Here is a 15,686-nt window from a genome sequence, read left to right as displayed (position 1 = left end):
TGGAAACCACCATAGAAAATGGTCCGTGGAAAGAGCCGCTTTCCAGGCTCTACTGCAGACATCAGACAGGCTCAGCCACGAACCCAGACAATCTCTTTTGCATCACTAGGTGGCGATCCTGTGTAATCAATAATGAGCAGCGAAAAAATGAGTCTGCGAGCTGCCAGAACCTGATGAACGTGGCCTTCTAGGTGCCCGGAGCCCTCCTATGCAGCCAGGCGCTGACTGGCCAGTGCCATGAGGAGGAGATTTGGGCTTTCTTACACAGAAAACAAGACCCTGTGCCCAGGGAGCTGGAACTGCCTCGGTCCAGCCTCAGGATTTCTGTGGGTCATTAAAGATGAAATTGAACACACTTGTGATTGGATAAATTATTTGAAAGCAAAGACAATAAATACTCATAACTCAACCCTTCTTAATTATTTTACCACACTGTACATCACTCCACGCTCTTGAAGTACGGTGGCAACTCTACAGAATGACAACGCTGTGCGACTTCCCCTCTCTTCCCAACTCGGAGACCAGTGGTGTTCACGCTGGTTGCCTGAAATTGGCCGCAGTGAGGGTTCAAACTGGCAACTGTTACAGCTCCAGGTGGCCAGCTGTGCACCAGCACACCTCTGTCTCACGCTACCCTCACGATAGCTCACATTCACTCGTCCAAAACTCATAAAAAGTGACAAAGCCTAGATTTGTTTTGTAATAGATATGCAGGGTTTAGATAATTTATTTTTTGGGTTGCCATTTCCATAACAAAGGGTCACTTTATATATAAACTCCACACCGCTATCACTGAGCAAATCCAGAGTTTCATTACATGTAACGGTGGCACAATGTAATTTAGTGTTCCTATTACTACTGGACCCATATTTAAGTCTAATCTGTACACATGTACCACTTTATTTATTCCCCATTAAGAAAACAAACACAGAAAGGAGCTGAACTACAGCGATTCACTTTTACAGCAGGTACCTTTTCTGAGTAGGGCCTTGGCCCTTTCATGCGATCACATTAGAGCCCACACAACGGTTTCCCGAGTCATCAAGCAGGTTACCTCGGTTTGCTTTGGGAAGACTTGCATTGCTAGAAAAGTACTGTGTTAATGGGGGGGGAAGACCAAGGGGGGCCTTGAGACATCGGGATGCCGACTGACATTTGAACCTGGTGGACAGCTGCCCAGTTTCACGAGATGCCAAAAGCCCACAAGGAAACAAAACCCCAAATGACATCAGTGACAACGAAGCTCCTAAAGTGATGGTTTGTTCACTCACCCTCTCCTGGGAATGCCTGTCATTTTCTAGGAGATGTGAGGTGTTATGGTGATTAGAGCAAAGGATAATTAACTAGAAAAAGACTGGAATAGTAGAGCAGGAAGAGTATGGGGCTTTATTTACATTGTCCAAATGCAACGCCAGTGTCTGCTGCAATACTAGCTTACAGCAATCTGTTCTGCCGCTGCTCTGAATCCACAGAGAGCAGCACAGCTAGTGTGTATGTGTGTGTGTGTGTGTGGGGGGGGTAGAGGAGGTGTCTCCCTGATTAGCCACCTTGTCTTGGTGTCTGAAGGCTGCCCAGTCCCTGTTCAAGCCAGCCATGCCTAAAGCCTTAGACCCTCACAGAGTCCAGAGCTCTGTGCAGACCAGAGACTGGAGTTCTTGTGAGGAAAGCCACTGGGCCAGGGAACAGCCACTGTTCAATCCTGGTGGAACATTACTATTTCCCTGCAAGACCAAAGCATACAAATAAGTCATAAAAATAATACAAATAAATGTTCAAGTTGCATAGTGCTTTATCATTTACAAAGCCCTTTTTAATCTACAAGAAACCTGCCTGACCAGGCGGTGGCGCAGTGGATAGAGCGTCGGACTGGGATGCTGAGGACCCAGGCTCGAGACCCTGAGCTCTGAGCCCCACAGTCAAGGCACATGTGAGAAAGCAATCAATGAACAATTAAGGTGTCACAACAAAAAAATGATGATTGATGCTTCTCATCTCTCTCCGTTCCTGTCTGTCTGTCCCTATCTATCCCCCTCTCTGACTCCCTCTGTCCCTGTAAAACAAAACAAAAAAACCCTAGGAGTGGGCTTTAAAATTATATTATTATCCTTATTATACAGTTGAGGACACCAAGGTGTAGAAAACATAAGTGACAAATGTGAGGTGGCACAGCAGGTAACTAGTGAAATGATCTATGTGCCCAGCATGTGGCACATAGAAGGCAGATGGCCCAGTAGATATTCAATGAATGAATGAAGAAACACACCCATGCGGTTTGAAACCCTGGGCTTGCCTAGTCAAGGCACATATGGGAGTTGATGCTTTCTGTTCCTCATTCTCTCTCTCTCTCTCTAAAATGAATAAATTAAAAAAAAAAAAGAAAGAAATACACCCACGAACCGAACAGGGACTCACACTTAGTCCCTGCAACTGTGAATCATGTGCTCACTGCGTTCCATCAGGCCACCTTTAGTGACTTCTGTAGCTGACATAGCTCTGGGGCAGTGGGGTGCACCTAGTTTATGCTCGGGTTAGCTAGCTGGGATTAAGCTTTCAGCTATCACTGCTTTGTTCTGCAGATGTGAAATTTATGCCTTGAAATTCCGAGAAGGGAAATAATGGCATTTTATTTCACTGGCTCTTTAAAATATAGTCTGTTCCAAAAGGTTGAATCTATAAACATTACTGGAAACGTGGGACTGGATGCCAGGAATTCCTAAGCTTCGTGTCTGCTTGGGCCAGGATATGGCTGCTGATCCTGTAGCTCATGGGTTGAGAAATATTGCTATTGGACACTTGCTTGAAATTTTAAGCCCCTTGAAAATATGACTCCATTAGGAGAATCTTGTCAAGAGACACATAGGCAGCATTTCAGCCTTCTCTCGATCCCTCCTTTGCGGCACGGCCGAAGCCCTACCACTGAGCACTCCCAACCCTTCCTGCTTCTCCAGCCTCCAGTTGGATTCATCTCTGGCATACCTCGGAATTTCCTGAAGTTGTCAACGCATGAAATGGACCACAGGGTTAAAAAGACCAACAGAAGAGGTATCTCTAGCCTGGGTTTTGATCATTTCAGGGATGAAGTGCAGGTAGATCAGGTGAGTCTCAGTGACAGGAGGGCAAGTATAAAGTGCACTCGATTGGCACCAAGTGTTCCTATGAAGTCAGAGCAAAGGCTGATGAATGAACTGCTTAACCTGTTCTCTTTCCCTGAGAAGCAGCAAAGATCTTTCACTTGAATCAGACTTTTCAAAAGACATGGTAGAGAACTGCGAGATAATGATCCTTTTATATCTCTTTCAGTTTTCTTGGATGACGAGTCAATGACAATGACAAGAATAGCGACCACGTCACACACGTGGCAAGGTGAGGTTGAAAAATCCGGCTGGAATGGTAATTCATTTAGTGAAGGCTTCACGATCGCTCAAAAAAAAAAAACCAAAAAAAAAACAAACAAAAAAACTTGACTGAACCTAAAATAAACTGACAAAGACTTCCTGAATTAACTTGAGGTGCTAATTACACCATTTGATTTCATCCACATTACATGATCCAAAAGAAATGATTGCTGATAATACATACGCCTATAAAGAAAATGCACTGGGGGTGTGAGAGGGAAAGAAAAGATAAACACAAGGGTGTGAAACCCGAGGAGCGGGAGACTAACAATCTCGTTTTTCAGATTGGCAAACTCAAGGGCACCGTCTAGAAATGTCGATACACGAATTTTTGTGTGTTTGGAAAGGAACAAGCTTGGGATCCCGCAGCTCCCTGCTGGCTCCAACAACCTCCTGTGGAATAACGCAATTCCTGTTCTCTTGGCAAACAGGAGCTACTCAATGCAGAAACCGTGAGGCTTCCGAAACGCACGTCTAAGGTCTCTGGCCACATTAGAGATTATTTTCATCTTCACTTGTATGTGTGTTAGAAAAATCAATACTAAGAAACAGCTTAGCCCTATCATCAGAGTACGGTCTCTTAAGAACTGTTTGCACCGCGGCAGATTTAAGTGTACAGTGAGGAGTCTGGCCGAGATTCCTGCAGCGATCAGAGTCAGCGTGCTGAATATAATCGTGAGTGTCACGCAGTCAGGAACGTCGTACTGCTTGGTGGGCAGTTGCGAACGTGTCCTCTCCTTCCAGTCTCACAGCCACCGCCATAAAAACATCTTGTGTGCCTGATCTTTAGGCCTGAAGGAGGGTGTGAAAGGCTTAAACAGGGAACCACAGAGCTGAGGGCTGGAAGGGAGCAGCCTCAGTTAAGACACGATGTTCCTAAATTGCCTGCTTTTGGCTGACAGATGCTCCCCGCTGGCTGCTGTGCAAGTCTGTAACTTGCAAAAGCAGGCTGGAAAGATGGTTTTGCTTGCCAAAACCAAAGCAAGTAGGAAGCGAGCAGACCGAGCGGAGATTTGGTGCATTTTGTTCATTGGTTTTAATCTCCTGTCTCTGTCTCCTTTGGGACATCCAACTGGACCCACCCAGGAAGGGTTGTTTGAGTATTATAGCAATGTCCATCCATCTGAAAAATGTAGGTCTGGATTAAGGCATAATCCTGTTGCTTCCATATCACCCTTTCAATTAATCTTTACACGGAACTTTCCTTGGGTAAGAGCCTTAGCAATTGGACTTTAGACCAGTGGTTTTCAAAATGTGGTCCCATGTTTAGCATCATCATCTGAGAACTTGGAAGAAATGTAAATTTTGGGTTCCCTCCCTAGGCCTACTGAATCACAAACTCTGGAAGTGAACCAGTGAGTTCTCCAGGGACTCTGGTGCTCATTAGAGGTTGAGTTCGACTGCTTTAGACCAAGCCAGGCGGGTACACCATGACCGTTAGAACTGACAAAATACAGCTAATTAGCCTGACCAGGTGGTGGCACAGTGGATAGAGCGTTGGACTGGGATGCGGAAGGACCCAGGTTCGAGACCCCGAGGTCGCCAGCTTGAGCGCGGGCTCATCTGGCTTGAGCAAAGAGCTCACCAGCTTGGACCCAAGGTCGCTGGCTCCAGCAGGGGGTTACTCGGTCTGCTGAAGGCCCACAGTCAAGGCACATGTGAGAAAGCAATCAATGAACAACTAAGAAGTCGCAACACGCAACAAGAAACTGATGATTGATGCTTCTCATCTCTCTCTCTGTTCCTGTCTGTCTGTCCCTGTCTATCTCTGCCTCTGTAAAAAAAAAAAAAAAAAAAAAAGATTAAAAAAAAAATACAGCTAATTATGCAACAGTGGTGGGGTAGGTAGGGAGAGAGAGATCCAATGAAGGGGTGGCATCTACTCTACTGATGGCCATCTATGTGCCACTAAGGTGCTTTTATCGGTAGCCCAAAGGAGGTAAGACTTACCAGGGAGAAGGGACACCACGAGAGAACATGGTAGGTTCCTAAGAGCTTTAGAAGGTCTTCAGAAGGAAGCTGACAAGGCAGGAAAAACCTCCTCATAAGGCATGGAGGTGAATGGGTGGCTGCCTACCCAAAGGGGGCGCTGTTGTTCCTCTCCCAGCACTGCTCTATTTTGTACACAAAATCGCTTTAGAAACTTCTTCATCATTCTAGAGACACAGAAAGAATAGAAAATGGAGGAAGACACGAGAGAGGGGAAAAGTGGGCTGAAGCAGGCCCATCGTTGGGTTCAGCAGAGAAAACTGTTCCACCACTGAGAATTATGCAGAATGGGAAGATTTCTTAGAAGTCACGGGGTCAACCACCATGAGATAATGGCTGTATCATCATCACCATCACCACTGTCACTATCATCAAGCTTCAGTTGACTGAGTAGCTTCTTACATGCCCAGTACCATGCTGGGTATTTTCTGTATAATCTCTAGTCCTCCCAAAAACTCTGCAAGTTCTGTGGAGGTGCGCAGGTGCGGAAAGTGAAGCTTAGAGAGGGGAAGCGGCAGGTCCAATATTAGACAAGTAACAGGGGCTGAAACAGGGTTCTCAGCCTTCTCTGGTATTTGACAACATCACTCTCCGATATTTCTGCCTGGTGATTCCCAGTTCCAGGGACAAGGTGCTCCTACATCCCAGGGCAGTTCATTTTCAGGCTACTAGGATGTTTTTTGTTTACTGGTTCTTGGCAGAGTTTACTCACTTGTCTTGAAATGGCCCTAGTGATATGCCTGGTGACACCACAGGCCACACATAACCCCCTGTCCACACTGATAACGCCGAATATCTACACAAGAGTTTCAGGAATCTTTACATCCTCCAGGTAGAAAGCCTGGGTTTTTTTTTTTTTTTACTACTCTTCGTTTTCTGTCTAGAAAGGCAGAAAGGCTCTCATTTTAAAGCCCTAAAGATCTGTACTCATACACAAACATCTATATCTCATGGAATTCTAGGATGTTATTATCTATGTTCCTGATGACGCCGAGCTACTGTATTTATGCAACTGCAGGCACAGACATAAAACCCCCACTATTCCTCAACCATGCCAGAGAGCAAAAGAAAAAAAAAAAAAGGTCACAGAGTAATTGAATCTCCAGGTTGAAGGGGACCCCTCTTCTGAGGTTTCTAAGATATGCCCTCTATGGAGAAGGCATTATGTGCTATCAAGTTGGTCGTACTTTTAGAAATGCCAACCAAGGGCTTCATGGCGTTGGGACTTGGGTTACAACATGTGGGTGGAAAAACTGGACTTCAGAATCAAGTATAGACAGCCCAGGGAAATCTGTGATCCTTTCTGTGATGACGGAGATGGAGGGCACCAGCTTCACCCATGGGAGGTGGAATCTTACCCTGCAGCACCCTGGTCTGGGACCTTAAGGAAATCCAAGCTCTCCGGGGTCTGGGATACTCGGTCTGAGCCTGTGGACTGTTGTCGTGGCAAGGGCGGGCGGGCCATGGAGGTGTACAGGCTTTTCTGATTTGACCTCTGGTTTCCAGGAGTCTGGGGATGTGGCACAAACTGGTTTTTGATGACTCCATTCTGAATATATCCTAGAGAGACGACAGGAGGACAAAAAGAAAGCTTCCATTTTATGATCTTTTGGTTAAAGACTCTCCAAATTTCTTCCATTCATTAACCAAGAGCAACTTGGTTAATTTCTCCAGGTCTCAGTTTCCCCACCTGAAAAGATGGAGGGCATACTTGCTAATAATAGTGTGAGAAATAGAGCTAATACACTGCTCACAAAAACTAGGGGATATTTCAAAATGAATATGAGGCGATTAAAAAAAGAAGCATTTGCTTTTTTTTCTTAAACAAGAACATCAGAAAGCAAACGACAAGTCAAAGAAAGTTGTTTGATTATGCAAATGAGATGCAAAACCAACTTTTATTTCATTGGAGAAAATGCACCATACAAAAGGCTGAAAGTATTGGAGTACTTGCACGTTCCCTGACCCCCTAATTTTTGTGAGTATACTGTAAACTGCCCAGCAAGCGCCCGGAGCACAGCAGACACACATGCTTGTTGTCTGACAGTGGAATCACCAGATGCTCAGGGTTTCAAAACCCATAGTCAAGAAAAGGTAAGCTTGAGACTACTTTTCAAGAGAGGCAGGCATATTCTTGGGTCTAAGAAAAATTATAAGGTTTATGATTCAAATTAGCAGGCAGGCAGCTGAACTGTTGTTGGACACCCATTTTCAAAGGGTCAGTCGTGGGTGTCCTCTGTAGGAGCCCATTATGATTGGTGGAGGACCGCCCCACACAGATGGGAAATATGGCTGCTGTTTGGATCAATCCAGATAGAACAAAATCTCTTAGTCAAACAACTGCTTCTTGTTGAGATCATATTATCTGATAAGTAAGGGATGATGGTGACAGGCTCCAAACCACGGGCCTTGGTGGAAAGAGGCACTCTCATTCCATGCTAGGAAAAGAAGCTCTCATCTCCTCTCCACTGAGACTGGGGCAACAGTGAAGGACAAGACTCTCCGCAAGGCACACTTTGGTGAACACACCATAGAGCCTCTTCCAACAGAATTAAAAGAGAAACTCTTCAGTACCAATGGTAAGATCTTAGTTTATAAGACAGACTAGAGGCTCAGTTTTAACTCTGCTTCTGATAGCTGTTTTAACCTTGAGCAAGATATATGACCTTTCAGAGTGTCATATATCTTGTCAATTTTTTCATTACAAAAACAAGGAGCTTGGTGAGACCACAACTGCCGCCAAGGTTGCCAAGGACAGGAGAGGGGCATGCAGAGTGGGATGAGCTGAGATGCTCATGGCGAGGGTGTGGGGGGTGGTTCATGGGTGGGCCTCTCTATGCTGCTTATAACCCACTCACCTGCCATAAACTCAGAAATTAAGCATTTAGAAATGGTCACAGCAATTCCATAGGCATATTTCATATCTTAAATCTAGTACGAAATTTCGGTTTTTTATTTTGAATGCTTTTATTTATGTATTTATTTATTTTGACAGAGACTGAGAAAGAGAGACAGAGAGAAGGACAGATAGGGACAGACAGACAGAAAGGGAGAGAGATGAGAAACATCAAGTCTTCGTTGCGGCATCTTAGTTGTTCATTGATTGCTTTCTCATATGTGCCTTGACTGGGGGGCTACAGCAGACTGAGTGACCCTTTGCTTAAGCCAGTGACCCCACACTCAAGCCAGATGAGCCCACGCTCAAACCAGCAACCTCGGGGTTTCGAATACAGGTCCTCTGCATCCCAGTCCAATGCTCTATCCATTGCGCCACTGCCTGGTCAGGCTTTATTTATTTCTTTTTAAAAATATTTTTATTTATTGATTTGAGAGAGAGAGAGAGAGGAAGAGAGAAACATCTATTTGTTGTTCCACTTATTCATGCATTCATTGGCAAGTCCCTGACTGGGGATTAAACCCACAATTTCGGCATATGGGGATGATGCTCTAATCCAGGGGTCAGGAAACTATGGCTTGCGAGTCAGATGTGGCTCTTTTGATGGCTGCATCTGGCTTCAGACAAATCTTTAATAAAAAAATAATATTAAAAATATAAAACATTCTCATGTATTACAATCCATTCATTTCCTATGGCTCATGTTCATGGTTGCGGGTGGCTGGAGCCAATCACGGCTGTCCTCTGGGACAACACCAAATTTTTATTGGATAACGCGTAAGGTACATGGGTCGTTGTATGGCTCTCAAGAAATTACATTTTAAAATATATGGCGTTCATGGCTCTCTCAGCCAAAAAGGTTCCTGAACCCTGGTCTAATCAATTGAGCTACTTGGCCAGGGCCTATTTTGAATGCTTTTAAAATACCATTCTTCAAAAAAAAAAAAAGAGTTCCATTCTTTTAGCAATTTTTACTTTACCTTAAAGAAGAATGGTTTGTGGTGGATTGAAAATGAAGAAAAGAACAACAGCAGCCAGGACCTTCACCATAGGGGGTGGGAGGAGGTCCCAGCTAAGGGATTCGGATCCCACCTCCTCATTTTATTGATGAAGAAACTCATGCAGAGAGGTTGGGTACCATGCTCAAGGGCAGGTATTGGTCTGAGGTGACTCTGGCCAATCTAGCTGAGGCAAATGACCAGGTGATCTGGTCAGGATTTGCACTGGGGCTGGTGCATTTAGTAGCATGCAGAGCACTGTTCTCGTTCAGTTACTTTGCTTGCATTTTCTTCAAGGATAAAGGCAGAGGGGGAGGGGAGACATCTGGGCCAGGCAGGACCAGGACTCCAAGAGATGAGAATTTGTTTCTCACTGCTAGGCAATGTCCACATTTTAGCATAGGAAACAAAAGAAATGCTTTTTATTGCTCATCTCAGACACTGCTACAAACAGGAATCTCTTGTCTAGGAGGGTCTGAGTCAAGTGTGATTCTCAGATGACTCTTTCAGACCTAGAATGCCAAACTTATTAACATCAAACATTCTAGAGGCAGTTTAAAATTTTTATTTATTTATTGATTTTAGAGAGAAAAGAAGGGAGAAAGCAAGAGAGACAGAAACATCAATCTGTTTCTGTATGTGCCCTGACTGGGGATTGAACTGGCAACCTCTGTGCTTAAGGAGAAAGCTCTAACCAACTGAGCTACATGGCCAGTGCTAGGGGCACTTTTTTATTTTTTTATTTTTTTTATTTTTTCATTTTTCTGAAGCTGGAAACAGGGAGAGACAGACAGACTCCCGCATGCGCCCGACCGGGATCCACCCGGCACGCCCACCAGGGGCGGTGCTCTGCCCCCCAGGGGGCGATGCTCTGCCCATCCTGGGCGTCGCCATATTGCGACCAGAGCCACTCTAGCGCCTGAGGCAGAGGCCACAGAGCCATGCCCAGCGCCCGGGCCATCTCTGCTCCAATGGAGCCTTGGCTGCGGGAGGGGAAGAGAGAGACAGAGAGGAAAGCGCGGCGGAGGGGTGGAGAAGCAAATGGGCGCTTCTCCTGTGTGCCCTGGCCGGGAATCGAACCCGGGTCCTCCGCATGCTAGGCCGACGCTCTACCGCTGAGCCAACCGGCCAGGGCAGGGGCACTTTTTTATTGACTAGAATTTGTGAGTGATGGAAAAACATTTTTGTGAATTTTGATTACGCTCTTCAAACACTAAACAGGTTACTAAGGGCAAAGAATCTTATATTTATTGAGTTCAGATTTTATTGACCTGTATATTATATTTTTATCATAAAAGTGAGAAATGTAAAACATAAGATCTAAACATTTTTTGTATGGAAAATATAAATTTTTTTCTACCAATTTTGTATTGCATATATTAGTTTATTTCTTCAAGCAGTCTCTTAGAGCCTATCTGACTAAGAATAAACATTTTTGATTTATTCATCAAAGCTATAAACTAGTTGTAAAATGCTTAGTGGTATTTGGCTGAAACTGGGTGATGGTGAGGTCATACCTGGTAAAATCCTATTTCTACAAAGGCAGCATTCTGGCCCTGGCTGGCTGGCTCAGTGGTAGAGCATCAGCCTGGCGTGTGGAAGTCCCAGGTTTGATTCCTGGCCAGGGCACACAGGAGAAGTGCCCATCTGCTTCTCCACCCCTCCTCCTCTCCTTCCTCTCTGTCTCTCTCTTCCCCTCTCGCAGCCAAGGCTCTACTGGAGCAAAGTTGGTGGAGCTGAGGACGGCTCCATGGCCTCTGCCTCAGGAGTTAGGATAGCTCTGGTTGAAATGGAGCAACACCCCAGATGGGCAGAGCATCGCCCCTTAGAGGGCATGCCAGGTGGATCCTGGTCGGGCACATGCAGGAGTCTGTCTCTCTCTGCTTCCCTGCTTTTCACTTCAGAAAACAAACAAACAAACAAACAAACAAATAGCTGATGGCATTCTGACTGCCAAGGAAAAGGAATTCCTTTGTTCTCACTGATGGGGGAAGCCTTTCCCAAGGGTGTAATAACACTAGGTAATGAAATCCAGATCATTAACTCAGACACAGTTCAGTCTCACCAGCTAATACTGTCCCTGGATTTCAGGGTCACAAGTAGTGCCGCTGTGTTAAGAGGACATCCAGCACTAAAAAGACTCATGTCTGGCTAATATGTGTGTATTTACTTGCTAATGGGTTTCTTCCCAAATATATTTTACAAGTTATGGGTTCAGGTTAACGGTCCCAGTCTACGGCACATGCTTGGCTTACCTGGAGGGGGAGGGGCAGCTCTCATTGGGTAGTTGGTATTGTGAGTCCCAATGGAATAACCTCTGTTTTGACTGATGTTCCTTCTTGTAGGACCTAAATAAACAAGCAAGACAGAGTTACAATCAGTACTACTGGTTGGTTTTATGGCTCCTGATGGTTTTCTGCTGATGCAAAACTAGTGAGACGTTTGGAATCCAGGTCTCACTTGGACCTGCAGGAGACTGGTTGCAGTGGAGACGAGATATTTGAGGGAAGTGCTGTCTTGTTAACTGCTGGCTGGAAGGGGCTGGAGGATGTATGGATAGAGGTACGGCTTTAAAATGTCAAGGACAATAACTATACAAAGAGGTATTATAATCTCACAAAGGTGTTTATATTTGGGTAGGCTTTCAAAAGAGACTGATGGGATACTGGAATACTTGCACTTATGTTCTGAACACAGCGCAGGAGCTGAACATGAAGGTCACCGGCACGAAGCACACTGCAGCACTAACTGGACATCTGCTTATGTCAAGCACCTTTCATGTAAGAGTTTGTGTTCTACAGTCTTCCAATGAAATAGAGACCATGATGGGCAGAAGCAGATGTGCACCTTGGACAGAGACCTGAAGAGTCAGTAAACTAGCTGGTACTAAATGGAACATTATCGTGGACCAGAATCCGGATTGGGACGGCAGGGCCATGTGCAGCCAGAGGAGACATGTGCTGGAAAGGAAAACAACAAAGTTCTCGAGTGACACATGAAGGAAGACAGAAATAAACCAGCTGGAAGAGGGGTGCAGAGGGAATTCCTTTAGGGTGAAGAGTAAGAAGTAACAAGGCAGGAATAACACAAAGCAAAGAGTCGTGTCTGAGGGTCCTGGGGCAATGTCACTGTATTAGACAAAGAGACAATGAACACAGCTCACACACATTCTGCTGGTTATCTGTAGCCCTTCTCTGCCATGCTCCGTGCCCTGGCGTCTGAGCCCGATGGACTCCTTCACTGGGCCACCAAGCCTCTGCACTCCAGCTGAGTTGGGCCCGTGGGAGGCACTGGCAGGACAGGAGTGCCGGAGGAGAGAGATGCTGGGTATCTACCCTACAGCTTCCTGCCCACATCCTTCACCCCAGCTCGTTCCTTATTCCATCCCTTTGGGCTCTGCGGTGATGACAGTGTCCTGCTATGCTTTGTCCCTGGTCCCCACTTTGTTCCTTCAACCCTGCCCACCTCTTTGTAAAGAATCCTTTTACTTAAAGGCGTCTTAAAAAATTCCCCCTAAATATGCTGTCTGTATTCTACAAGTACCAAATAAAACACAGACAAACACCAACATGTCCGATTGGTGGTTGACCTGTACTTATTTGTACTGTATCAGTGACAGTGCATGCCAATGTATATTTCTGCAGGCAGACTTCATAAAGGCTTGTTTTATATCTGGCATACTCCTCACTGACCATACTTACATGGTAATAAAATTTATCATAATTAAATTTTACAGAGATACCAACAGGATCATGTAGGATATATGACGACTCTATACTATGTATTATAAATATAATCTTATAAATATAACTTATGAATAGAAAAGGACTCAAAGGCCAGTGAAGGAGTTAGACTGGGGTGTGTTCGTGATGAGTGCATTTAATGACGTGCTCTCATGATGGTGGGGATGCCAGATGTGATGCACAGTGAATCCACGTGGGGAGTGCTAAATGGGGCCCATTTCTTTAAAACTGACAAAAAGGAGAAATGTATTGTTGACAAGATCTGACTACAAAAGGCTGGCAAATGTGAAGCCGAGAGAGTGATTTGTTTTATTTTATTTTATTTATTTATTTTTTTACTTTTTTATTTATTCATTTTAGAGAGGAGAGGGAGAGACAGAGAGAGAGAGAGAGAGAGAGAGAGAGAGAGAGAGAGAGGAGAGACAGAGAGAGAGAAGGGGGGGAGGAGCTGGAAGCATCAACTCCCATATGTGCCTTGACCAGGCAAGCCCAGGGTTTCGAACCGGCGACCTCAGCATTTCCAGGTCGACGCTTTATCCACTGCGCCACCACAGGTCAGGAGAGTGATTTGTTTTAGACGCAATGAGTATTGTGACGCCAGGAATCCCAGACATAACTACTACATCATTCAGAAAGGTTGAGTCGCATGTGCCTGATGTTGGTTGAGTTTGAAGTGTTTGAATCTGAAGAAGACCGAGCCACAGGAAGCAGCAAAAGTACTGGGTTTTTTTGCCTGCAGATCTGTGCACAGACTATCAGCATGTGGTGAGAAAAGAGCTTGGTGTAGAGCAGGGTGTGGAGGGTACCAGGCCCGGGAGAGCCCGGGAGCCCAGACCTGGTTCTGCTGCGGGGCCCATAGGATACTTACGGGAGTTCTTGGGCAGCCCAGGTCCGATGCTGACCTGCAGGACTTTGTTACTGGGCTTTAGGATGGCCAGGTCGCCGAAGCCTTGGTGGAACTGCACCTGCCGTGAGCCCCCGGCACTCCAGGGACCCCAGTTCTCTTTTTTCAACTTGAGTTCAAGCCTGCCACAAGCATATTGGTTGGAGTTAACAAATCAGAATGAAGCCGTGAGAAAACAGAGCTCACCCACCTCAGCATGGAGTTCTACTGCTGGGAAAACCTGTTGTGGAAATGAGGCAAGACCAGGATATCTGAACAGCCCAGGGCACTCAGCGTGAGAATGACAGCCAGGGGTTTGGCACGATGGTAAGGTGAGCCCAGTGACTAGAAGCAGAAGCGTGGCCCAGCACCTGTGAGAAACCAGGTGGTGAGGAAAGTACCCCCTCACAGGTGCCAATGTCACTTTGCAGGTGGATTCAGGTGGGTCAGAAGGGACAATTTCTAGGTCACACCTGCTGTGCTGTGTCCTCGTACCCCTCTGATTTCCCTGTGTGAGGAAGACTGAGAGATGCCGGACACGTTAGCCCGTGTCTTCCTTAGCATAGAATGCGGTCATTATTTTAACTAGCTGCCTAATATTCCATAAAGTGGCTTGGCTCTTCATAGTCCTCCTTTTTTTTTTTTTAATTCCCTTATTACAAATTCCCAGACAAAAATAATAGCTCCTAGTACTAACAGCCAATTGTTTCTTGGAAAAGCTGCAGTGAATCCACATATGTACCAGTATCTATTTCAATGCAACCACTGAAGCATTAATCGTGGAATTAAGGCTTTATTTTAGCCTCCTTCTGGTGGGTAGGAAGAGATGGAAGATACTCTGTATTATAGATGAAAATTTAAGAGAAAAAATTAACCCTCTTTTGCCTGACCAGAGCATTGGTCTGGGACACAAGGACCCAGGTTCAAAACCCCAAGGTCACCGGTTTGAGCACGGGCTCATCCAGCTTGAGCGCAGGGTCACTGGCTTGAGCGCGGAATCATAGACATGATCCCACAGTCACTTGCTTGAGCCCAAAGGTCACTGGCTTGAACCCCCCAGTCAAGGCACACATAAGAAAGCAATCAATGAACAGCTATGGCACTGTAGCTATGATTTGATGCTTTTAATTTCTCTCCCTTCCTGTCTGTCTGTCCCTGTCTGTCCCCTTCTCTCTCTCACACATGCTAAAAACAAACAAACAAAAACAAAACAAAACAAAAACACTCTCATCTGGCAAATTATGAGATCAGAAGCTTGAGAGAACACCATTATCTGGCTCATGAGACCATACTGCTAAGAGGAAGGAAGGAGAGCCAAGACCCAAGACCCCGGCCACCTGCCACCTCAAGTCCCCAGAGCCCCACCCACAGGCCGATGACGCATTGATTTTGGGAACTTAAGCTCCTACTCTGTTCATTTTCTTCTCCTTCTTCCAGTCTTATGCTACTTCTGGTTGATCTGTCAAATAAGATGTTCTTTTATTGGCGATGTATAAAAACCTGCCTTTCCCTGTCTTACTAGCCCTTTGTCCAAATGACAAAATACACCATTTGATAAAGTCACCGTTTCACAGAAATGCAAAACCGACCTTTTCAAAGTCTGTGACAACCACGTGGACTGTCTTCTGCAGCCCTGAGATTTCACGGGGGAAGGCCCTAAGGCAGCCAGGACTGGGCTTTGCTGAAGACACTAGAGCCAGTCAGACTCCGGGCCCCACCCGACAAGCCTCCCCTCCTCTCTGCCTGGATCCCGGCAGTGAAATCAAGGGCCCTCTAGTTTTA

General features: G+C 45.6%; 1 protein-coding gene across 1 annotated transcript in view; it reads right to left on the bottom strand.

Moving 5' to 3' along the window:
- MYO1E (myosin IE) overlaps positions 1-15,686 on the bottom strand; it is a 239,662-nt gene that overhangs the window by 12,391 nt on the left and 211,585 nt on the right. The window contains exons 24-26 of the mRNA XM_066275467.1: positions 13,890-14,047; positions 11,534-11,626; positions 6,743-6,944 (exon numbers count right to left, since the gene is read on the bottom strand). Of these exons, the coding sequence (XP_066131564.1) occupies positions 6,743-6,944; positions 11,534-11,626; positions 13,890-14,047 (453 nt within the window). The remainder of the gene's footprint in view (positions 1-6,742; positions 6,945-11,533; positions 11,627-13,889; positions 14,048-15,686) is intronic.

Source organism: Saccopteryx bilineata, chromosome 4 (assembly GCF_036850765.1).
Source record: "Saccopteryx bilineata isolate mSacBil1 chromosome 4, mSacBil1_pri_phased_curated, whole genome shotgun sequence".
Lineage (NCBI taxonomy): Eukaryota > Metazoa > Chordata > Mammalia > Chiroptera > Emballonuridae > Saccopteryx > Saccopteryx bilineata.
Note: the sequence above shows the minus strand (reverse complement) of the source record. Positions and strands in the feature narration are given on the sequence as shown.